At 42.5% G+C, this 26,302-nt stretch overlaps 1 protein-coding gene across 2 annotated transcripts in view; it reads left to right on the plus strand.

Moving 5' to 3' along the window:
- LOC124136153 (proteasome adapter and scaffold protein ECM29-like) overlaps window positions 1-26,302 on the plus strand; it is a 62,328-nt gene that overhangs the window by 14,142 nt on the left and 21,884 nt on the right. For both annotated transcript variants that reach the window (XM_046501972.2, XM_046501973.2), the window contains 13 exons: window positions 3,251-3,367; window positions 4,046-4,168; window positions 10,257-10,360; window positions 11,146-11,278; window positions 13,330-13,401; window positions 14,160-14,352; window positions 15,690-15,781; window positions 16,176-16,310; window positions 17,034-17,175; window positions 17,859-18,046; window positions 19,502-19,603; window positions 20,117-20,230; window positions 20,640-20,732. In XM_046501972.2, the coding sequence (XP_046357928.2) occupies window positions 3,251-3,367; window positions 4,046-4,168; window positions 10,257-10,360; window positions 11,146-11,278; window positions 13,330-13,401; window positions 14,160-14,352; window positions 15,690-15,781; window positions 16,176-16,310; window positions 17,034-17,175; window positions 17,859-18,046; window positions 19,502-19,603; window positions 20,117-20,230; window positions 20,640-20,732 (1,608 nt within the window). The remainder of the gene's footprint in view (window positions 1-3,250; window positions 3,368-4,045; window positions 4,169-10,256; window positions 10,361-11,145; window positions 11,279-13,329; window positions 13,402-14,159; window positions 14,353-15,689; window positions 15,782-16,175; window positions 16,311-17,033; window positions 17,176-17,858; window positions 18,047-19,501; window positions 19,604-20,116; window positions 20,231-20,639; window positions 20,733-26,302) is intronic.

The following is a 26,302-nucleotide window of genomic DNA, read 5'->3' on the forward strand; positions in this document are numbered from 1 at the left end:
ATGAATGACGGTTTTGCCTAGCAGTTGTAGCCATCCAATGCCAACCTGACCCGAACGATGCTACTTTATCTATGTGGCCTCCCTAGTATACATTGGAGTACTTAAAATGCTGTAATTGTAACAGAATTGATCCATCAGAATTGGTTAAGATGGAGACTTACGAGCAGAACATAAGTGTGTGTTTGTGTGTGTGTTCGAGCATGTTCTCTGGGAATTACAACATAGTGTTCATGCTAAAACTACATGATGACAAAACGCTTTCTACTGATCAGAGGAATATGTGTCATGATATCAAGAAAAGGATGGAAGATGTTTTATCTTGTTTGAAATTATACATAGGGGTTCTTGCCATGAACTTGAAGTTTGAAGGGCGCCCCAGATTTAATTACTAGAGCAGCAAACTTCAGGCATCCCTGGGCAACATTATTTTGCAACATTGTCTTACCTGGAGATTTGGGAGCAGATCATATCCCAAGCACCTGAAGCTTGCCTATTGGGCAACAAAGATGGCAGGGCCAATAGTTGGACCCGTGTTAGAATAGGTCCCCAGCAACCTATGCTGGTCGTAAAAGGCAACCAAATGAATCAGGTGGTCAGCCTCAGTGACTTGGTTGATTGCTTGTCATCATACCCCAACGATATGCATCGTTGTACACATCATCAGTGACTGGAGTCTGGTCCAAACTTGATTATTTAAAGCTGCTGTCAAAGCTGAAATATTGCTGGGTGTGATCTTAAACAACAAACTGAATCATTAGTTGGCTACCAGAGAAGACTAACTCCCAGCTGTCATGGTTGATGAAGCATGTCATGACATCTACGCATTGTGGATTGATGCTCAGGCTATCAACCATTGGTAGGCTTGTCAGACTACTGGGATGAAGTTGTATTACGACCTGTCACTTTCATAATTGGAAAACGTCTCTTCGAATCTTAGTATTAGGACCTAGATGGTACTGAAAGTAACATGCTTTGAAATACTTTCCATGGGCCACCAAATAACATTGAAATTAATTTGCTGTGATTGCGAGATACACCTGTACCTTGAATGTACAGATGGATGTACAGAGTACCTGAGATGTGTGTGTGCCCCCAGAGTGGTTTAGCTAGATGATCCAGTAGCCCAGTCCTCACCATGTAGGCCCCATTGGCTGGCTGCCAGACTGCTGGTACCACCGCCCACCCAATCCATGCCGTGTGTGATCGGTGTTGGCATGATGCAGAGACCCTATGAAGCTTCTTCATTTAATCATCCATGTTATCGACTATACACTGTCATATCCCAATATAGGGACCTACCAATGTAGATAGGCTAGACAAATGTATCATTAGCACATTGTAGTATGCATTGTTTGCATTGTGAAGCAGCCATGATATGGCTGAAATATTATCAATGGATTCAGGAACAGCAGCTCTTCTTTTGTAAAAAATCTTTTCAGATATTCACTTTGTACCCTCAGCAAATGTTCAAGCCCCAGATCTGAAAGTGATCTCAAATTTTAGCTTACATACTCTCCATACTCTAATATAGATAAGTGGTTTTCATAATGTTCCATGATGCTTTGTGAAATACTAGCTCAGGATGATAATCAGGCCTACCAAAGAAAACCAGCAGAGAGCTGCTAAACTATGGAATATACACACTTTGTCTAAAGTGTACATCGTATTGATTAAAACCTGACAATTTTCAATGGAACTAAACACAGTAAGCATGGTAAGTCACGCAGACCGCAACAAACTAAGTGTGCACGCATTTGGTTTGTTGCGGTCTTCATTGAAAATTTGGCAGGTCTTAATCATTATGGTGCACACTTTATGGGGATTTTGTCTTGTTTGTAATTTATGTATGGCTATTTCTATTCAAAGTGTGTACATATTCCATGGTTTGGTTGATATCTGCTGGTTTTCTTTGGTAGGCCTGATAAAGAACCTATTCAAACAGACCGCCTCTATGGTCGAATGATAGAGCATTTGCCTAGAGAGTGGAAGGGAGGGGGTTTAATCCCTGGCCTCATCATACCAAAAGACGTTAAAAGGTGGTACTTGTTGCTACCCTGCCTTGTGCTTGGCATTGAATGGCTAAGACAAGGACTGGTTGCCTCGGAGTCAGTATAGTGTGTCTAAGATCGGTATTAATGTTAAACTGTGGCATGGTATCGCAGTAGGCTACCACTATAAAATCGGCATTAGTCTGGACTAGTACAAGCACACACCACACACACACAACCCCATTTCAAGTCACACCAACACCTATTTGGTCAATATTCCTATATTTGACCTGACTTCTGTCATATCTATGGGTGCTTATGTTAATATTTTATGTAGTTCTATACAAATGTTAAATCTGTCTGTTCAAAGTGAACCAGTCTACGATTGTCCAATATAAGAGAGCTTCATTCCATCACGAATCTTTCCAAAGTCATTTTCTCAGAACCATTTGTTTTTTTCTTTTTTCAGCTATAAAAATGTAGATGAAGGACTTGAATAGAAATGTTTTAGTTAGGAGTTATTTAAATCAAAAGTAGTACTGTGGATTTGGCAGGACACCAACTAGGTCAACTGTGGTAAATGTGTTATCATTTTGCCATTAAGTGGCTGCTTTTGACTTGACTTAGTAATAACCTGAATGTCTTTTTTGGCAGCTTTTTTGGCAGTCTCTAATTTTCTAGTGGAATTAGTTTAGAGGAACCCTAATCACATTAAGCGAAAACTGCTGAAAATGGCACTATTTATATGCATGTGTTAAAACTGCATTATTTGTTTAATTTTGCTTTCAATTTATTGATGACAAAAGAAGTATGTATTCCTTTATGTTACTAACACAAGTTAGTAACTCTCTGACCTGTGGTCACTGTTTGTCTGTGTTATAAGACACAGCTAAGTAACACTGTAATGCAATTGCCTCTGCATAGATAGTACTAACTTTGTATCAGTTTCAGCTTTGATGGGATCATTAATGCCTTTCCACCATCTACCTAATTTGTGTTAGATGAAACTTCTGGAATATTTCCCCTCTTTAACGTGTAGTATCCTGTGTATAGGCAGTTTAATGCAGAAAATAAACCATCTAATCAGCTTCTGTGAAACTTTTTACTTTGCATTGTCATTGTGTAGCTTTATGATCTGCTTGTTGTGTAAAACCAGTGTATATAACATCCTGAACTGGGATATATATCTGTTAAATCATGGAAGCTAAACCTTGCAATGAAAGCTTGTCATGTCTCTAATTCATGTAGTATCTTTCCTTTAGGATTCCAAACTGAGAGGACTAGCCTACATCGCTGTAGGAAAAATTGCCCGGAGGTCGCCCCAGAGAGTGGCCAAGGATATCACACTGGTTCAAAAGTTCTTTGAAGCAGTTTGCCAGGTGAGCTAATACAGATCAGGATTTTATTGCTGAACTTACGCTTAGCACTGAATTTTGAACAGGTAACCAATAATCTTCTGTACATCTTCCGTCCATCTTAAACTTGTACATTTTCACTAAGAAAACACAGTGATGCTGTAAGTTTGCATTGGGGATCTGAGCAATGGTTTCTCCTTGCTTATATAATTCAGATCCAATTTTAAACATGGCCATGATGGCAGCCATATTTAAAATGTCATTTTGGCCAATTATTCAGCCTTTTCTGCATGTATCATAAAGTTTGATATGCAGTATGTATATGGTATGTGGAATAACATATAATACAGTGATCCTTTGCATCAGCATATACAAAATAAAACATTGAATTTTTATGTGTTATAAACATGATAAAAGATTTCTTGACTCTTTGTTAGTGTGGGGCGGTCGGGTAGCCTAGTGGTTAAAGCGTTTGCTTGTCACGCCGAAGACCCGGGTTTGATTCCCCACATGGGTACAATGTGTGAAGCCCATTTCTGGTGTCCCCAGCCGTGATATTGCTGGAATATTGCTAAAAGTGGCATAAAACCATATTCACTCACTCACTTTGTTAGTGTACATTGGACATTATCTTTTGGACATAGGGATTATGTGTTATTCAGTTTGTATAAATGTGTTATAATGATTCTCGTGTGTATATAGGAGGACAATGAAACGAGACTTGCAGTCCAAGAGGGATTATCAATGATGTCCGAGGCCTTCAAACATCTGGATGACAACAACAAGAAACTCATGGAGGCTCTGATTATGCAGAACATGGACAAAGTAGGTATTCTAGTAATTATTGTTCCCATGGTTACAGGAACCTTTGTCTAGCACTCTAGCATCAGTGGTAATTGTGTTATGCAGAACATGGACAAAGTAGGTATTCTAGTAATTATTGTTCCCATTGTTACAGGAACCTTTGTCTAGCACTCTAGCATCAGTGGTAATTGTGTTATGCAGAACATGGACAAAGTAGGTATTCTAGTAATTATTGTTCCCATGGTTACAGGAACCTTTGTCTAGCACTCTATCACCACTGGTAATTGTGTTATGCAGAACATGGACAAAGTAGGTGATCTGTTCATTGTTGTTACCATGGATATAGGAACCATTGTCTATCACTCTAGCACCACTGGTGCAGAGCATGGACCAAGTAGGTGTTCTAGCAATTATTGTTCCCATGGTTACAGGAACCTTTGTCTAGCACTCTATCACCACTGGTAATTGTGTTATGCAGAACATGGACAAAGTAGGTGATCTGTTCATTGTTGTTACCATGGATATAGGAACCATTGTCTATCACTCTAGCACCACTGGTGCAGAGCATGGACCAAGTAGGTGTTCTAGCAATTCTTGTTTGAGGAACTGTTGCTACCTCCATGCAGGTGTTTTGTAAACCTTGTTAGAAGAACAATTGCCTTGCACCATAATAGGTTGTGTTATCAGGAATAGGGACCAAGTTGGTGTTCTGTAAATCTAGTCCCCTGGGGGGAATTTCAGGTTAGAATTGGTCCTCAGCAACCTTTGCTGTTTGAAAAGGAATGGGTTGTCAGACTCAGTGACTTGGTTGATGGCGTGTCATTGTAGACGACTGCGTGGATCGATGCTCACAATATCAATCACTAGAATATCAGCTCAAGACTCTGTTGTACACATGCTGCTGTCATATAGATGGAATATTGCTGAGCATGCTCAGTGAGGTGTCACACACACACACACACACACACACACACACACACACACACACACACACACACACACACACACACACACACACACACACACACACACACACACACAGTTAATCTAGCCTAAATTGTAAGTATGGTGGTAATATGATATTTTTAACTCCACAACTTCTCTGCAGTGTGTGACATACAGTCAATCAAGTCTTGTTAATCCGAGGGGCGGTCGGGTAGCCTAGTGGTTAAAGCGTTCGCTCGTCACGCCGAAGACCCGGGTTCGATTCCCGACATGGGTACAATGTGTGAAGCCCATTCCTGGTGTCCCCCGCCGTGATATTGCTGGAATATTGCTAAAAGCGGCGTAAAACCATACTCACTCACTCACTCACTTGTTAATCCGACATTCGTTAATCCAACAATCAGCTTTATCCGACACTTATGATGGGAACCGATCAAATCAGTGCTGTTTAGATCTGTTAATCTGACAGTCTCGCACTCCGACTCTGACACACCTAATTTGCAAGAAACTACCGAAATCACTCATTAATCAGTCTGGTTAATCCGACACAGTGATCAGCATACTCCGTGGTCATCTGTCCGCGAGTACACAGCCCTGTGTTTTGATGCAAGACGAGTCGGCGAGTAGCTGCATGTTTCAATGGCTGCAGACATAAACTTGCTTAACAATTAACAATTACTGCTTTAAATACACAAAACAGGATTAATCACATGCTTAGATTACCTCAATCTCATAAAATCGGATACAAGTTCTTGCTACCGCTGACATCCCACTACAGGTCACATCAGAACGACCTTTCTCAAACTTTGACCAGCCAATGAAATTACTAACAGGAAGTCAACATTAGCCACTATGTAAGCAGCTTTCTTAAGCATTGCGGCGCTAGTTGCAAATTTGCGACTTCCATTCCAGACTATGCTTTAAAAAGTCATACATTAGAAACATGTGATTAGAAAACATATTCCGCTAACAATGTAACATAACAGTCTGAATATTGCCTTTTTCCTCTTTATGAATCGTATTCTATCGTGTAGTTGTCCGATTTTCAATCACGAACGTTGATACAACCTAATTTTGTTTATCCGACATACTCGTTAATCCGACATAATCATATGCATCCAACAATGTCAGATTAACAGGACTTGACTGTATTTACTTCACCTAAGGTTAGTTAGTCCACTGTCTCATGTTAATAATCTTGCTGGTTTTCAGTTGATTTTAATGATGGAGACGAGGGTAACAAAGGTACCTAAGATTTTTCATGGCATGGCTACACAAGATTTATTTTCTCAATTTATTAATAATCATTATTGCAGTTTTTACCATGATCATGATGATGCAACTAGTTTGTATCATCAGTTTTTCCATTTTTATTGTCATCCATTTGGTCCCAGGAACCCAAATCCTCTGTGTGCATGACCCCTCCTGAATCTGAACTACACTGAGTCCAAATACTTTCATTGTACATAAATTCCGCCTCCCTAATGTAATAGATAGAGGGGGGCACAGGTGGCCCAGTCGTCTAAGGCGCCGCAATTCGCTGTGCTGAGTTGCGTCCCTTGGGCACGCCAGAAACCTATGATTGTGGGTTCGAATCCCGGTTCGCCCTGATTATGTTTCTAGGTTTGTCAGTACCATACCTGTGCTCATGGGTTTCACCGAAGTGGTAAACGTCTGAGACCTGCATCACTTTGGGCTTTCTTCGGGTGATATAACTGGAATACTGTTAAAAGTGGCATTAAACCAAACTCACTCACTCACTCACTAATAGATAGAGCATCTACCCGCATAATGGAAGGTCGATGGTTAGATCTCTGGATGGGTCATACCAAAAGACATTGCCCTGCCTGGCGCTCAGCATTAAGAGGATAAAGCAAGGACTAGCCCTTCTCAGAGTCAGTTTAATGTATCTGAGTGGGTTATCCTGAAGATGTTAAAAGATGGTACTTGTTGTTACCCTGCCTGGCGCTCAGCATTAAGGGGATAAAACAAGGACTAGCGCTTCTCAGAGTCAGTTTAATGTATCTGAGTGGGTTATCCTGAATTTGGTAAAAGATGGCACTTGTTACCCTGCCTGGCACTCTGCATTTAGGGGGATAAAGCAAGGACTAGCCCTTTACAGAGTCAGTATAATGTATCTGAGTAGGGTATCCTGAATATGTTAAAAGATGGTACTTATTGTTACCCTGCCTGACGCTCTGCATTAAGGGGATAAAGCAAGGACTAGCCTTTAACAGAATCAGTTTAACATATCTGAGTGGGTTATCCTGAAGATGTTAAAAGATGGTACTTGTTGTTAACCTGCCTGACACTCGGCATTAAGGGGATAAAGCAAGGACTAGCCCTTCTCAGTCAGTTTAATGTATCTGAGTGGGTTATCGTGAATATGTTAAAAGATGGTACTTGTTGTTACCCTGCCTGACGCTCGGCATTAAGGGGATAAAGCAAGGACTAGCCCTTCACAGAATCAGTATAATGTATCTGAGCGGGGTCTCCTGAATATGTTAAAAGATGGTACTTGTTGTTACCCTGCCTGACGCTCGGCATTAAGGGGATAAAGCAAGGACTAGCCCTTAACAGAATCAGTATAATGTATCTGAGTGGGGTATTCATGTTAAACTATGGTATTGTATCTCAGTGGGCTAACACTATAAAATCGGCATTGGTCCACACTAGTACATGCAGCTACACAATATCTTAAATGCGACATTAAACCTCATTTTGCCTTACTTAAACTCATTGTTCATGTTGTATTTAATCTTCATGAATGACTCAGGAGATGAACTCTCTCTGATCTGGATTCAAGGACAGAAATGTTCCCGTTTGTTGGTCCAGTAAAATCTGGATATCTGGAAACGCACAAATCAGAACTAGAAATTACTACCTGGTTTGAATTATTATTTGTAGAATAAACCACCATTACTTGATTTCATGTAGAATACTCACCAGACATAGATATTCAAATAACCGATAGAGATATAACATATGCTAGCATATCAGTGAGAGGTGTTATAATATCTTTGTGTCACTTAAACGTTCTAGCACTTGTAGCCAGCATGGGTTGTATAATCCCAAGGGAGTGGAAAGCATGCAAATCAACTGATTGGCGACCAAATATATAACTGCATTTTAGCAGAGATGTCTGGTTAAGTGTGGTATATGAATGTATGATATAATATCTTAGTGGTGATGTGATGATTGCTTTCGAATTTCCAGATAAGAAAAATGCATGCTTGCCAAATTTCAAAAGGATGTCAGTTTGAAAATGTTGAATGAAGTCACAATATCATGCATTTAACATGTTTAAGCTGATGTGTGTAGCTTACCACAAGACCTAGCCAGGCTTATATCTAGGTACCATGGTGTAAGATGTGTTCACTGATTTTGAACATTTAAAAATTGTTCAGAGGTGACATTTATTCACTTGGCCTAGTTTATCAAATATCCTGTTTGTCAATAGACATTACCTTTTTCATTTTAAACTTTGAATGAATGAATTAAGCTATAAATATATTTTGACTTGTTAATTTCCATGTCTTGCTTAGAACCTTCCCCTGGCCCATATCTAACCTCGCCCTGGCGGCCTCAGCCAGATATTGGAATCGCAGGAAGATTCCTAGCCACATGTTGAAATTGGCAAGCAATAATCTATCAATACATACGGTATTCCTTTCTTGCAACAATGTGTAGAACAATAAAATGGAGATTGCAACGTTATCTACAAGTCTGGAACCTGAGTTGCGTTTGGTCTAGTAGTAATTGTAGTAAGCTCAGCTAATAAAAATCCATGATATAACCCCAAAAATGTACTAAAATTATGCCAAGTTCGGACTAGTAGACTCTGTTGTTTTTTTTACAAAGACTGGGAATGGCGTCTCTCAAGACCTTAAGTCCAAATGTTGTGGACATACATGGGGAATCTTGCTTTAGCATGTTTAATACAGATGTAGATATAATCTATCAGTTGAAGACCCTGAGGGTAATGTAGCAGCATGGTTGACGTGTGCAGGTAGAACATGGCATTGTCAGAGTTTAGGAAAGAAGGATGGAGAGGAAGACTTGGAACTGCCTCAGAAGCTTAACTATCAGACACTTCTTTTGGGGGGTTGACAATCTCATGCATAACTGAGTAGAAATGTTCTATACAGCTAATAAAGGTGATATTGATTAATGTCAAATAACAAGCAATAACACATGTGTAGTTGTGTGTTCCCTCGGCCAAGTAGACCAAGCTTGGTATCCTATCAGATACATACAGGACAGCTGTTTCTTGTCTGTCCTTGGCGGCACAGGTGACCCTGTCATCTGAAGTCTGCAATCCACTTAACATGCTGAACAGATTTGCATTCTTTAGTATTGCTTGGATCCGATTGTGGGTTTTAGTCCCAAATAATTTGATTCCAGTTATGATCCTTGGTTTGTCAGCACCATCTAGACCATACCTATCCTCGGCGATTGCTACAAATTGGTGAATGTTTACAGTCACTTTAGGGTTACCTCCACTATTAAGCTGACACAATGTGATTTAACTGTGAGAGAGATGTAAACCCAATTCACTCGCTCATGTGACTACCTTGTGTTAGTTCCATCAGAATCATATGGTAATTATTTTATTTCTTGACATAAAAAGTGTTTTGGGGATATCTGGACTTGTTTTGTACATACAAAGAGCTATGTCCTTTCAGTGGTGGTGGCATTTCTAGCCGCTTGACATATTGTGCTATAAGATATTTCACATTATTTTTTAGGGTGAAGGTACAAAGAGGATTTTCTTAATTAAGGTTAGGAAGCTGTTCGGTTATGTGACGGACACATACAGACCAAGGTCTACTTAAATGTTTTTAAATCCGGTGTGTCACTCATTCTTATTTATGATAAAAGCATGTTTCAAATTGACACTGTTATCCATGCTTGACAGCTGACATTGTATGAAAGAGACATGTTCAATGTTTGTCCAGTTGTGTTTGTTGGTATACTTGGTGGGGAAAAGTACAAGTTGTCTCTCCCTCATCACTTTTGTTTTCAATAAAAATATTAACAAAGTTAGCCTACCACCCTACTCACTTTTGAGTGGAATGTGCCTGAGAAACTGTTTTTCTGCAACCTAAGTAAATGATGACATCATATGGGGTTGATGTATAACAGGAATGTGTAATGGTTTCAGAATGAATCGCAGGCAAGATTGATGGCTGTACAGTATGCTATCGCTGTCTTCCCTCAAGACCACATCCCTTCCAGATACATTCTACTCCTGGCCTCGGGAGATATGTGAGTACTTAGATTCATTAATTACTCTACTGTGCTATGACCGTTCATTACCTGCATCCCCTGTCTTCCCTATGCTAGGAAATGACTAAGTGGGTCGGGTGGTCAGGCTCAGTGACATGGTTGATGCTGCATCATGGTACCATGAAGGTGTGCATCATTGTTCACATTATCAGTGACTGATGTCTGGACCAAATTTGATTATTTAAGGCTGCTGTTATATAGCTGGAATATTGCCTAGTGTGGACACTGGATTGTCCAGACTCAATTATTTCCCGGCTGCCAGCATATAGCTGCCCAGGTGGCGTGTCTGTGTTTGAACTCACATAGTTTATTTAGTATTCACCTGATGAAGGGGCCTGATAAAGATGTTGTTATCCATGAAAATTTCATGTCTTCACGTTCATCCAACTTCTAAATGTCTATCATAGACTCGATAAGATCTCTTGTATCCCTTGTTATAAGTGTAATAATTGGGTTTAAACTTGTCTAAGATGTGGATTGATTGGTCACAATGACTTCTGAGTATGAATACAACATAATAAGTACCTACTTGATTTTAGTTTGTCATGCCCTGGGTGCGGCTTGCATCGTTGTCTGAGGCAGGATCTGGTGGTTAGAATCAAAGATTTGCCCTGATTATGATCTTTGGTCTGTCATCACCATATCAATAGCTTTCTACCCCAAAAAGGAGTTCATCAATGCAATTATTGAAAGAGGTAACTGGATAATGATCATGTCTATGTAATAGTAATGTATAAATATGAAGTGTCATGTCCACTCAACAGTAAGGAAGATATTCGTGGTGAGGCTGTGAAAGCCTTACACGGAGGCAGTAGTCGGAGTGAGCTGGACGCTGAGAAGAGACGTAACCTGACACTGCCAGACTTCACTCAGATGATTCAGTACATCAGAGCACAAGTAAGTCTGTTGATTGAATGAGCTGATTCCAATATTTTTTGAGTTTATGAAGGTATAAACGTAATAAAGTGTGCAAACTGTAAATGTGACAGCTGATATAAATAAATAAAATAACAATAATCATGATAATAACTTCACAGACAACCGTATTTTCTTGAGTATAGTGCGCACCCATGTATAATGCGCACCCCCCTCTAGCGGGTTCAATATTTTGAAAAAAAGAAAATTGACTATTATGCGCAGAAAAAAATTACACCGTACCCTTTCAGCGAAGTCCGGCAAACGAACGGGTGATGAGAAACTTCGTCAGTACAAATTCGAAATTGGAGATAAAAAATCACCAGACATGTTTATTTACCGATTAAATAGTATTTATTGTTCTGCTAGGCATTGTTTTATATCCAGGGATTAAGATTACCTTGTGTATTGTCTCGTAAACAAAGCTGGAAACAGCAATCAGCTGTACACACGTTTTCTTGGAATTGACCGGTGATTCGGTCAAGACACACCCAATGATATAACTTTATAGGATTTTTAATGCAAGAATCGGCAAAAATTGTATCTGAAACTATTTTTTTTTATCAGGAATAATATATTCCATTATTTTCTTAATTATATGCAGCCTTTACTAAACATATTTAAAATAATAATAACCCTAAGCGAAGCAGCTGATTGCTATTCCCGGGTATTATTTTTTACATGGAACCAATCTGACCAGTCACCGTCAAGGCTCACGCGCACATGATCGCGTGATCGCGTGATCGCGAGAATTTCATGTTGACATAGAATCATCAAACAAAAACAAATATGACTTTTAACGAGTCAAAGTATGTCAAGTATGATGTATCCATTCTCTGTCAACTAAAGTTTGTTTCAAGGCGTCAATAGCGGTATTCTGACCGTGGTTGCTGTTAATAACGGTGAGTTGTGCGATCTTCCGATCGCTTCACACACGATTTCGCCGAAATTTAATAAAAACAATATTAAAAGGAATTTTGAATAAAATTAATGAAATAAGTTACAAAAATAAGTCAAGTTATACAAATAACACTTTTTATAGCCAGACAGTGTAATTACATAATTATTTTGCGTACTTCAGTATGGATTTGTTGACATGGTATTTCCGGTGTTACGTGCTCACGGTAATGTCTTTCAATGGGGGAAAAAAACATCCAAACTCATAATTCGTGTATAATGCGCACCCCCTTCCTGTTTTTTTGAAAGAAAGTGTGCACTATACTCAAGAAAATACGGTATTTATAATCATTAACATGAAAAGAATTTTAAAACTTCCAAAGTCATGGACATCATTCAGTACACAAGCCCCGCCCATTCTGTTATTAGACAATCAGGAGTCAGTAGTCTGTTAGTGGAAATGGCCTAATTGTTTATTTAGGGTTCTCAAAACATAAACACAAAGAACTTGCTTGGTCCACCAATCAAATGCAATGGAGTCACTTGCCAATTATTTATATTGTCGTGTAATTATATTTGCCAGTACCTAACATGAAGAAAAGACATCAGCAAATACTACTACTAGTACAGATAGAAATCTGCTACTGAAAATTTGAACAGTATATTCAATGTTTATGCAACTATTGTTGCGAACCTGTACCTCAAGCAGTTCTGTTAAAACGTAAATATCATATGAAACTATGGAGAGGGAGCAAGTTGAACATAAGGGAATGCGAAACTTGCTATGCAATAGTTATGTATCCAGCATTAGAAATTGGCACTAGTCCTGTGGTCCTTGCCAAACTGACCAATACAGTAAACTACGTTTATAATGAACTGACGGATATATCGAACTATTTTTTGGTCCTGTCCAGGTGCTGTATATGCCGTACATATGCTTATAAAAAACTACGGTTATAACAAATTAAAATTAGTGGTCCCTCTGAGTTTGATATAACCGTAGTTTACTGTGGTTAAGGTATCACAAGGACTAGTAGAAATTTGCCATTTATTCCAAAACTTAACATATGAACCAGTGTCACTGAACTGTTTAAGGAAATACTGTAACTAACATGTAACTGACTGTTTCCTGGCAGGCTGACCAGCGGAAGGATCGGACGGTGGTGGGCAGCACATCTCTCCCGTTCAACACAGCAGCATACACACAGGTGAGTCCAAGCATCGCATTCTGGAGACACTCTCTGTAGCCTCAGGAGAACCTGCTTCTCCTCCATTATAAATTCCACACAGTGAATCCTCATTGTGCTACGTTATTCTTAAGCTGGTCAATGGATCAGTGTGCATTCTATTTTCTTTCTCAGCTCCCTGGGGAGTATACAACCCAAGCTGCCTGTTAGGCACTAGAAGATTTACAGTCACATTACCATCTCAGCATACCAGGTACCCATTCATTGCTGGGTGAACAGAAGTGTATTTTGTCCCTTGCCTTAGGAGACACTGTATGTGTCAGGACCCAACCCCCAGAAACGCTCAGGAGTCAAGTTGCTAAACACGGTGACATGTGCCACCTATTGGCATAGACGGGGGCACGGGTGGCCCAGTCGTCTAAGGTGCCGCGATTCGCTGTGCAGAGTTGCGTCCCTTGGGCACGCCAGAAATCTATGATTGTGGGTTCGAATCCCAGTTCGCGCCTGATTATGTTTCTAGGTTTGTCAGCACCATACCCGTGCTCGTGGGTTTCACCGAAGTGGTAAACATCTGCGACCTGCATCACTTCGGGCTTTTCTCCCACATTAAGCTGACACGCCGCAATATAACAGGAATACTGTTAAAAGCGGCGTTAAACCCAACTCGCTCACTATTGGCATAGACACTTGGGCACACTAAAGCTTGCAGCATACTCTCTTGTCAAGCAGACTGCTTTAACTGAATGAGTGCTGAGTTTGCAAGTGTCTTCTCCCTCCAGGTGGTGGTGTATCTACGGACATGCCTGGCCTACAGTGCCGGGATCTCCCCCGAGCTGGACACTGACTCCCAACAGGACCAAGCACCTGCTATTGCCAAGTATGTGAGACAGCTGCTGGCCGCCAGCGGGGACGGGACGTCAGGTGTCGAGATGTATGTAGACATGCTCAGACAGCTGCTCAGGGCTGTGACAGGTGGGTACGGAGGGCTGAAACAACTTGTTTTTAAAGCTGTGATGTTGTGTTTGTATATATACTATGGAATATGTATCAAGAGCCCTGAACTTTTGTCATCAGCAGAGCTCCAGATAACTTTTTTAGCAATTGAGTTTTTACACGAAGGGTTCTATTTTAATTGGGTTATTACATTTTTCATTGGGTAACCAATATATTTTGACTCTATTGCGTTTTTCCCAAAATGAGCTAACATTTTGAGATTTAAAAAAAATAAAATAATGTTTTGTGATGTATATAAGGGTTCTAACTAAAGGCTTGACTCAGAAAGTAAATTAGCGTGTAATTGTGTTTCGGAAATTAGCTCTGTTGTACGCATGCTGAAAAAGCTTCATTGGGTATTTACGCATGCTGTTTTTATACATTTGAGTTTTTCATTAATGCATGCGTTTCTGTACGCAAGTTAATTGAAAGTAATTGTGTTTTGAATATTTTTTGGGGGTATTTTACAAAAATATGCAGCTTATCTGTAGCTCTGCATCAGACTGAAGGCCATTTGTCTCCAGTATTGACAACTGACAATACAGGTCTATTTTGTTATCAGTCTGTGATTGTGGACTGTCATAAGTCAGCATGAGTCATCTTCCCGATGCAAGGGCGTTAACTGACAAGAAATGTCCAGTTTCCACCCTTGCCGAACTTGGCTGGTATTCCGGAGTTACATTTTGACTAGACTAACAAGCCTATGCATAGTCCAATCAAATTGTTTAATGAACTAGACATCTGGTTTGTAAACAGCATGGATTTCAACGTGCAGATTTAGGTCGACTGCAGGATTTGCAAAGCATGTGTAGCGCCAGCTGGGTGTCGACAAATATTTTGCAAATCTTTTCATGTTTCTAATCAAGGTGCTCAAGTTGATAAGATCTTGATTAGCAATCAGATCATCTTGATCGGCGTCTCCGTTTTGTTTGAAGCAAATTAAAGTGATTTGAGAGATGGAATCTGATTGGTCAATAGGAGGGACATAGAAGGGACATAACTCGTAATAGTCACTGGTGGTGCTACGATCGAGTCTGGTAATTCCAGCTTAGTTCGGCAAGGGTGGAGACTGGACTATTAGTCAGTTAACTCTCTTGCCTCGGGAAGATAGACACAATGAGTTATGATCAACTCATCTATAGCTCAATTTGGACTACTGGTTCATTTAACACAACTAGACTATTTAAAGCAAAATTTAAGTGTCTTCATTAAACATCATTGGTAGTTCAAGCTTCACTATAAGTAGAGCTACTTAACAATAATAGCTCAAGTCATGAGTTGAGACCAGACTATGAAGTATGTATGTGTTGTTCCAGATCCACAGGTGATGTACTGTCTGTTGGAGATTGTAGCTGTGGCTCCGGAGAAACTGGCTCCTCAGTTCAAGCGTCACATGGACTGGCTTAAGGTGGGTACACTGTAGGGTGTTGCATGTGTAAGATGACACTTGGACTTCTTCTTAAGATGGGCGGTCGGGTAGCCTAGTGGTTAAAGCGTTCGCTCGTCACGCCGAAGACCCGGGTTCGATTCCCGACATGGGTACAATGTGTGAAGCCCATTTGTGGTGTCCCCCGCCGTGATATTGCTGGAATATTGCTAAAAGTGGCGTAAAACCATACTCACTCACTCACTCTTCTTAAGATGAGCATTCAGTGTAAAACAGGACAGTATTGAAGAGGATGAAGATGGCATCAATATATTTTTTCAGTACATCAGTTTTATATTTATTTGCCATGTTGAAATGAAATATGGTTGTTTCATGAATCGTAAGGTCTCTTCAGAGTTGTTGGTCTCTTGTGCAGAATCTGATATCATCCAGTAAAGATGACATCCGAGCACCTGCTGCCCAGCTGTTCTCCATCGTCATCCTACACTCAACAGACAAGGCCCAGGTCGCTGAAGCAGCACAGGAGTTTGCAGACAGTCTCAAAAGCAAGGTATGAACGCTGTAGATTAACATGTGATTTGTGAAAGGAAACAGCACAGGAGTTTGCAGACAGCCTCAAAAGCAAGGTATGAGCACTGTACATTACCATGTGATTGGTGAAAGGAGTTTGCACATCAACTCGGACACAAGGTGGCATCTGGGGTGATGCTTCGATAAAGTGGTTAAATGTGACAACCTCGGCCACAAGGTACATTCACTATGGTTTACCACATTTGGTGCTGCAGTTGAATGGTGTGATAACTTGTAACAAAAGATAGCATCTGAGGCTCACTACACAGAGTGTTAACTCATCACACTTGTTAAACTTGTGTTTCTTATATCAGAATCATCTTTGGTGTCTTGAATTTTAATGTCTGTTTTTGATATCAATGCTAAAAGTAGCAATCGTGTCTTTTACATATTGAAATCCAATATGAGAATAGTATTCCTGCATTACTAGTTAATGTTTTAGATTAGAATAATACCAAACACATTAAATTCTTTTCTCAGACACTGTGGAGATAGGAGACTTAGGATAGGTCCCAAGCAATCTATGCTGGTTGTAAGAGTCTCAGTGACTTGGTTGATCGTTGCTCACAATATCAATCACTGCATTGTCTGGTCTTGACACGATTGTTTACAGGTTGCCGTCATATTGTTGAGTGAGAAAATCTTTTATCTGTTGACTCCAAGGGTAGAGATAAATAGACAGTTGTTGTTATTTCTGTTTTAGAAGGTGGAATTGAAGCAAGGTTCACTACTTGCCTTGGGCTATCTGATTGGTCAGTTGGGGAGACGTGGAAGGTCATGTGACATGCAGACAGATCAGGCCAGCCACAACCAGGAACTGATTCAAAAGACAGTACAACTGATAGGTAGGTGGATGTACTGTACAACTGATAGGTAGGTGGATGTATTGTACAACTGATAGGTAGGTGGATGCACTGTACAACTGACAGGTAGGTGGATGTATTGTACAACTGATAGGTTGGTGGATGTACTGTACAACTGATAGGTAGGTGGATGTACTGTACAACTGATAGGTAGGTGGATGTACTGTACAACTGATAGGTAGGTGGATGTACTGTACAACTCATAGGTAGGTTGATGAACTGTAAACTGATAGGTAGGTGGATGCACTGTACAACTGACAGGTAGGTGGATGTATTGTACAACTGATAGGTTGGTGGATGTACTGTACAACTGATAGGTAGGTTGATGAACTGTAAACTGATAGGTAGGTTGATGTACTGTACAACTGATAGGTAGGTGGATGTACTGTACAACTGATAGGTTGGTGGATGTACTGTACAACTCATAGGTAGGTTGATGAACTGTAAACTGATAGGTAGGTTGATGTACTGTACAACTGATAGGTAGGTGGATGTACTGTACAACTGATAGGTAGGTGGATGTACTGAAACACTGATATGTATGTGGATGTACTGTAAACTGATAGGTAGGAGGATGTACAGTACAACTGATAGGTAGGTGGATGTACTATTCAATGAGGGACATCAATCACAAACAAATTTATTGTTGTCTGTATGTGTTTTAGCTGGTTACCTACGAGACAGGGACAGTAATCTGTTGACCCCAGCATGCATTGCCCTGGGTGAGATCGGTCGTAATGCACCCCTACCAGTGCCCCCTGGTGGGGAGGAGGATAAGAAGGAGGACATAACCAAGTGGAACATCATGACCTGGCTTGTCAACATGCTGAAGACCAGCAAGGAATCCAACAAGGTCAGCAAACTGAAGTACTGTTCATGTAGGCTGTGATATAACTGAAGTATTGTTCATGTAGGCTGTGATATAACTGAAGTATTGTTCATGTAGGCTGTGATATAACTGAAGTATTGTTCATGTAGGCTGTGATATAACTGAAGTACTGTTCATGTAGGCTGTGATATAACTGAAGTATTGTTCATGTAGGCTGTAATATAACTTAAGTTATGTTCATGTAGGCTGTGATATAACTGAAGTTATGTTCATGTAGGCTGTGATATAACTGAAGTACTGTTCATGTAGGCTGTGATATAACTGAAGTAATGTTCATGTAGGCTGTGATATAACTGAAGTACTGTTCATGTAGGCTTTAATATAACTGAAATATTGTTCATGGTTCTAGTAGGCTGTGATATATAACTGAAGTACTGTTCATGGTTCTAGTAGGCTGTGATATATAACTGAAGTACTGTTCATGGTTCTAGTAGGCTGTGATATATAACTGAAGTACTGTTCATGGTTCTAGTAGGCTGTGATACATAACTGAAGTACTGTTCATGGTTCTAGTAGGCTGTGATATATAACTGAAGCACTGTTCATGGTTCTAGTAGGCTGTGGTACATAACTGCTGTACTGTTCATGGTTCTAGTAGGCTGTGGTATATAACTGATGTACTGTTCATGGTTCTAGTAGGCTGTGGTATATAACTGATGTACTGTTCATGGTTCTAGTAGGCTGTGATACATAACTGAAGTACTGTTCATGTAGGCTTTAATATAACTGAAATATTGTTCATGGTTCTAGTAGGCTGTGATATATAACTGAAGTACTGTTCATGGTTCTAGTAGGCTGTGGTACATAACTGAAGTACTGTTCATGGTTCTAGTAGGCTGTGATATATAACTGATGTACTGTTCATGGTTCTAGTAGGCTGTGATACATAACTGAAGTACTGTTCATGGTTCTAGTAGGCTGTGATATATAACTGAAGTACTGTTCATGGTTCTAGTAGGCTGTGGTACATAACTGAAGTACTGTTCATGTAGGCTTTAATATAACTGAAATATTGTTCATGGTTCTAGTAGGCTGTGATATATAACTGAAGTACTGTTCATGGTTCTAGTAGGCTGTGGTACATAACTGAAGTACTGTTCATGGTTCTAGTAGGCTGTGGTATATAACTGATGTACTGTTCATGGTTCTAGTAGGCTGTGATACATAACTGAAGTACTGTTCATGGTTCTAGTAGGCTGTGATATATAACTGAAGTACTGTTCATGGTTCTAGTAGGCTGTGGTATATAACTGAAGTACTGTTCATGGTTCTAGTAGGCTGTGATAGGTGGAACTGCCTGCATAAGACTATTGATGATAGGTCAGCCTTGCAGTTAAAGGGTTCTCTCACTTCATGCCCAATGCTCCACATTGGTATGGTTGTGTGATTGCAATATTTGCTATCAATGCTTTGTTGCAGTCTAAGGAGCGAGCTGCCATGTGCCTTGGATACATCTGTGCAGGAGATGTGGAGTTTCCTCATCGCAGGAAGGCCATCACAGAACTCTTCAATGCCGTGCAGGTCAGTGCACTTCATGTCTATGCCTCTGTGGGGATTCCTGGTTAGAATTGGTCCCCAGCAACCTGTGCTGGTTGTAGCAGACAACTAAATGGATCTGGTTGTCTGGGCCTGTGACTTGGTTGATGATGTGGCATTGTATTCTGATAGCATGCAGCATTGCTCACAATTTCAATCACTGGATTGTAGGGACCAGACTTGATTGTTTACAGCCCACCGTCTCATAGCTGGCATTTTACTGAGTGCAGCGTTTAACAACAAACAGACACTTCATGTCTCACAAGTACTCACTTTTCTTTGATCTGTGCACACTATGCCAGTAACTGTCATGGCTACTGACGTACATTGAGTGAACATTTTACACATTATTAAAGGCAAATCTCAATCCTTAGATAGGAGATACTTAAGATGAATAATCAAGCCTTTTGACCAACTTGAGGGCTACCATTTTATTCACCCTGGTTGGATCATGGACAATTCTTGTATACATTGAGAAGTATTGAGTTGGTATTTCAGGTGAAGCAAGTGGATCTACACTTCACTATCGGTGATGCCCTTGTCAGTGTGGCACAGGGGGGACGATCATCCTTGGTGAGGGATTTTTGGACACAGACAGAAGAAGAATTTCAGGTGAGCTCACAGCTGCTGTAACTGAATATTTTAGACACTGATTTTACAAGACAGGATGTTAGTATTTATATTTGTTTCTTTCATCACCGAATTGTTCAAGTGGGATAGACAGCCCTCTAAGTAGCGACAATTGGGGTTGTCAAATGCAACTTAAATCTATGGTTGGTGACCTAAATTTGTCTACCTAAAAGTAAACATAACTGGCGATAATATCTGTTTAAGATATCTTTTGGCTACTAAAAACTCAGGTTTAGCTCCCCAAAAATGCATGTCGGGAGCCATTTGGCTCCCTGACAAAAAAAACAAACGAATTTAGTGGTCTTTACTAAGATACGGTTGTGACGACATCTACAACATAGAATGATTGTTCTATATATGGGGTATTGGAGTGCTTTGTTTATGTTCCCAGGCAAGTCTTGGAGCTATGCAGGATGAGGTGGAATGGTTCTTGACAGAGATTCTGAAGTCATATGTTACACATTCAAACCATCATCTACGACAGGTCAGTACATCAGCCACCTTAGCCTCTGGTCCCAAGCCCGAGTCTAGTGAAATTCTGTTAGGTCTAGTAAGGACAGTAAATAATAGTCTAATAATATCTAAATTAACATTAAAGATGCTTATAGCAAAGTTCAGGCTAGTAGACTCAACGTTTTTGACACAGATTGCTACATGCAACCTTCACTTTCTCATTATCTGCTACCCAAGAGAACTTGAAGAATACCCTTTCATATGACTATGCTTAATCATGCTATGGCAAATTAACTATATCGATGTGAAAGAATGGGGTGTTCTTTTACTTTTTTAAGTAGTATTTAATACAAATGGTCCTGCCTGAAACAGCACTGTGGCGGTCGGGTAGTCTAGTGGTTAAAGCGTTCGCTCGTCACGCCGAAGACCCGGGTTCAATTCCCGACATGTGTACAATGTGTGAAGCCCATTTCTGGTTTCCCCCGCCGTGATATTGCTGGAATATTGCTAAAAGCAGCGTAAAACCATACTCATTCACTCACTCACTCACTGAAACAGCACAACTCTGTGAACTAAATGTGAGAGCCACTAAGAAGATGAAAGTTACATGTTTTAGTCTGTTTTCAGTCGTACAAATGGGTATCTCTCATACCCTCACGTCTAGTCGCACGTTTAGAGGAAGCCAGAAGCTGGAATGTAAACATTAAACTTGTTTCCGTCCGGTTGCGCACGCACCTCCCTATGACATGTCACAAATCTCTCAGCGCGCCTCTGCGCTGGTCGCTCGAGAAAGTCTTTCGCGGTAGACTGCTAGTTTGTATTCTACTAGTACTTATCGCTTATCTACAGTTGTTCTAATAAAGTCATAATATGTCTTACCTGTAGACTCCTGGAATGTAATCCTTGGTAATCCATTGTTTGTGTTCAACGCGTGTTTCGCTGTTTGACAGTGATTCTACACGTGGCAATATGTCGGGCATTTGTGCCTCGTGTCAACGAAAACTGTCTAAAGTAGACCCTCACAAGTATTGTCCTTCCTGCATCATTAAGGACGGGTTTTCAACGTATTCGTGGAATAAACGTTGTAAAAAATGTGAGAACTTGTCTTCAATAAACTTTAACTTGTATCTTCGTGCGTTGGCGAAGCGGGCCGCTGACCAGCGCTACAAGCGGAGATGGTCATCGGTTGGATCCTTATACTCTGCACCCTCCCCATCAGGCCCTGGGGGTGGCGAGTCGACCACACCTCAGAAATCAGTTGAAAAAGACCCGCCTCAGTCAACTTCAGTTTTCGACAAGACACGTGACCATTCCCCTGCTGATGATACCACCCGCACGACTGGTCTTCGTCATTCGGTTGATCGAGAGCGTCACTCAGCCTCCCCCTTTACGACGGGACCGGGTGGTGACGAGGACCATGAGGGGACTACAGTCCCCAGTCGGTCCGCATCTCGTTCTACCAACGACGATAGGGACGTCGTGCGGGACGACAGTGGACACAGAAGTCGTTCCCGTTCAAGTCGGGACGACAGGATTAGTGCCTCGTCGAGAGACAGTACACGACACGAGGGCGTTCATCGTCATCGTGGTCGTCGAATGTACGATTCGGACGATAACTACGATGGGGATGGTAGTACTTCTACAGTTAGAGATCGTAGCCCTCGTCCACACGGGGACGTGCGACGTTCTCGCAGGGAGAGTTTGGGGGTTCAGCGTCGTAGTGAAGATAGTGACAGAACGACGACCTCGTCTCACTTTCATATCGACCCGGCTTTGATAGCCCAGATCACGGCGGCGGTCCTCGCCTCAACGGCGTCGACCAAAAAGGATACACCGCACCGAGATACACCGCAGTCTCTTCAGTTTTCTCCTCCCGATGTCTTCAGAGCCATGGCTCACGATATGGACCAGAACTTTGGCTCTGCTCTGCCTGGGCAGAGCTTCTGCAAGCCGCCTGGTCGATCTCGTTACCCGATCTATGGCATGCCGTTTTCGTCACCCATGACTAGGGATTTGGACTGGGGGCTACTCTTCAAGAGACCAGCACCCATTTGGAATCCATGGGCACTGCTGTTCGTCACCAGCTGCAAACGCTTGCTATGCTGTCGACAGCGATCAAGGCCCTCTCAGTGTACTTTGAGGTGAAAGAACCCCAGGACGAGGACGACAGGACGGTGCCATCGGTCCTCACCTGTATGCAACGGTGGATCTAGGACGTCCTCGCCCAGTCCCGATATGTATCGGGCCAGATTACTACGGCGCGTCGCCATGGTTACATCGACTGCACTGACCTACCTGATCGTCATGGCAGGTCTCTCTTACGGGCCCCGTGGACATCGCAACAGTTGTTCGACGGTCGTACCAATGACGTTCTGGACAAGTACTCCAGGGAAGCCGAGCGTGACATCATCATTTCGGCTTCACCCAACCTGTCCAGACGGCCACCGGTTTCGAACGCCCCACGACGACGTTACCGAAACGAGAATGTGCAACGGGCCTTCCGGAGGGACGTGCCTCGACAGCCGTCCCGCAAGGGAGGTTCCGACAGGAAAGGTCGCCAGGTCTCCTTTTCCAAGTTTCCCAGAGGGGGAAAGTACCAGCGGGGGAGGAAGTGAGGTCCATTCCCCCGCCGTCGCCGTGGTTGGAGTCTCCCCCGGTGACACTACCTTTAGACGAGCTACCGGTAGGGGGGCGACTTCATCCCTATGCCCACAAGTGGGTTTTCCTCAACGCAACATACCTCCAACCACCCGACACATTCACCTTGATATCCCTCAGCTCTCTGCGTCGGATGATATTACCGAACGACTTCCTCGTCTCGTTAGACCTTCAGGACGCGTATCTACATGTACCAATAGCTTCCGAGTTCCAGAAGTACCTCCGATTTGAATGCCAATGTATTCATTACCAGTGGGCGGCCCTCCCGATTGGAATTTCTACGGCCCCGTGCCTTTTCACACGGATCATGAAGACGGTCGTAGAATGGCTCCATCGGCAGGCGATCAGGGTCGCCTTCTACCTAGACGACGGGCTCCAAGCTCACCAGTTTACAGTAGCCCTTCAAGGTGAGTTGGCGACCACCCTGAGTCTACTACGGTACCTCGGGTGGATCGTCAACTTTCAAAAATCGGACTTGGTACCACCTCGGGTTCTACAGTACATTAGGATACGCTTCCAGACGGGAGTCAATCTGGTCCAGGTACCTCAAGACCGTTGGGACAAGATTGTCAGCAGCGTTCCGTGACGTCTACATGCCTCGTCGTCGGTGCACACGTGGCAGGAAGTCCTCGGTCTGTTGACATTGGCCCAAGACTTGACCCGTCGAGGTCGTCTTCAACTTCGTCCGCTGCAGAGATTGCTGTACCCCCACCTGGAGTTTCCCAATCTCCTGGTTCCACTTCCGGCGCAGCTACGTTGTCATCTGGAGTGGTGGCTCCAGCCGTCGAACGTTTGCGAGGGCGTCTTTATGAGCGAGCCTCCGTTCATACTACACCTATTCGTAGACGCGTCATTGGAAGGCTGGGGAGCGCACTTCGGGGACGACCAAGCGGCCGGGCGGTGGTCGCCAGTAGAAAAGGTCCTCCACATCAACTACCTCGAGATGGAAGCAGTGATTCGGGCGGTCGAGTTTTGGAAACTTTGACTCCGTCGGAAACGGCTGATGATACAGTCGGACAACTCCACAGTCGTCCACTGCGTCAACAAACAGGGGACAACTCAGTCGGCGGCCCTTCTGGACCGGACATTCAGGTTCTTCGCCCTCGTTGACGACTTGGACATGGGCGTACGCGCCCGTCACATCCCGGGGGCCAAGAATGTGATTGCCGACGCCCTGTCGAGACCATCGAGGCCGTCTCCCACGGAGTGGATGATCCATCCGACAGTCTTTCATCTGCTGACAGATCGACTCTGGTTGCCCCAAGTAGATCTCTTTGCTGCCCCGTACAACAACCGCCTCCCTCGATTCGTGTCGCCGGTTCCAGACCCATGGGCATGGGACCACGACGCTCTAGCGATATCGTGGGGGGTCTAGACGCTTACGCGTTTCCACCAACGGTGCTGTTACCATCGCAACTGGTGAAAGTTCGTCAAACAGCCAACCTACGTCTGCTTTTGGTCGCGCCTTATTGGCCGGCCAGAACATGGTTCCCGGAACTTCTTCAGATCATCGTTCAACCACTGTTCCCGTTGCCAGATCGAGACAACCTCCTTCTTCATCCTCACACCGACGACTTGCATCCGGGTATAAAGAACTTCCAGCTTCACGCCTGGGTTTGCTTAAGACCTCGTTAATGAAGAAAGGCTATTCGGCTAAAGCGGCAGCGCTTGTCTCGTCGGCACATCGAGTTACGACTCGTAAGCTGTAAGATGACAAGTGGACCACTTTCTCCATTTTCGCCAGGTCTCATGGCTTCAACCCGGCGGTAGCGACCCCACCACAGGTGGCGGAGTTCCTAGTCTCTCTCCGGTCATCTCGGCGTCTGAAAGGGTCGACGATCTCGACATATCTGGCAGCTTTGGCTTCAGTAGTGCCGTCTCCTACGGGCGACAAGCTCACTAACGTACCGGAGTTGCAGAAGATTCTACGTGCCTTCATGGTTGAAGATCAGTCACGTAAATTCCGACCGCCGGCCTGGGACCTCGATGTCGTTCTGCGCAACCTGTCTAGTCAGGCTTACGAGCCTCTCGATAAGGTCTCAGAAAACGGTTTTTCCTTCTCTCGCTGGCTACGGCTGCGAGAATTACGGAAATACATGCCATTGACGTCGGTCGGATTACGTTCGATCAGCGTAACCATGGCAACGTCCATCTTGGTCTCCGATGGGATTTTTTAGCGAAAAATTAACTTCCTGGCCAAGATCCGAGAATGTTCAACATTCCTTCCTTGTCTGCCATTATGGGCCCTCGTGATCACGCTGATCTCACCTTGTGCGCTTCGTATTTACCTGCAGCGTTCTGAACAGCGACGACAACATTTTCGACGGCTGTTCATACCGCTCTCAACCAATGCAAAGAAAGAGATTACACGTAATACTCTCTCATTTTGGTTGAGAGCGGTAATTCTCAGAGCTTACGAGGCGCAAGGACTCGCACCTCCCACCTCCTCTCATCCGCACGAAGTTCGAGCCTTCGCTTCAACATTAGCACTCCACAGTAATTGTTCGCTACAAGTTATTATGGAGGGCTGCTTTTGGAGATCTCCTTCAGTGTTTGCTTCGCATTATCTTAGAGATATCTCCACAGAAGATGTTGAAGGACTCAAACAGTTTGGTCCACTCGTGGTGGCACAACAGATCTCTCAGAAAAGACAGTGAATTTGTGTTTTATTCACTTTGGAGTTTTTGCTCGACACTTCGTGACATACTACAGGTTACAATAAAAACTGTTGGTGAATGTACGCATTCTTATGGTTTTTTGTTGCGTGCAGTACTTCTGCTTTTTATTATGGTTATTCGGTGTATGCATCGTCTTCCCATACATTATAGTACTGCTCGTATTTTTTAGTTACTTTGTATACTGCGAGTTGCTCTGTAACTAAATTATGCGCCGATCTCACTTCGATCCGGGTTCAACTGACGTGTGCAGTTGTATTGTCGCATC

This window comes from Haliotis rufescens, unplaced genomic scaffold (genome assembly GCF_023055435.1).
Source record: "Haliotis rufescens isolate VD_foot unplaced genomic scaffold, xgHalRufe1.0.p SCAF_2, whole genome shotgun sequence".
In the NCBI taxonomy this organism is placed as follows: domain Eukaryota; kingdom Metazoa; phylum Mollusca; class Gastropoda; order Lepetellida; family Haliotidae; genus Haliotis; species Haliotis rufescens.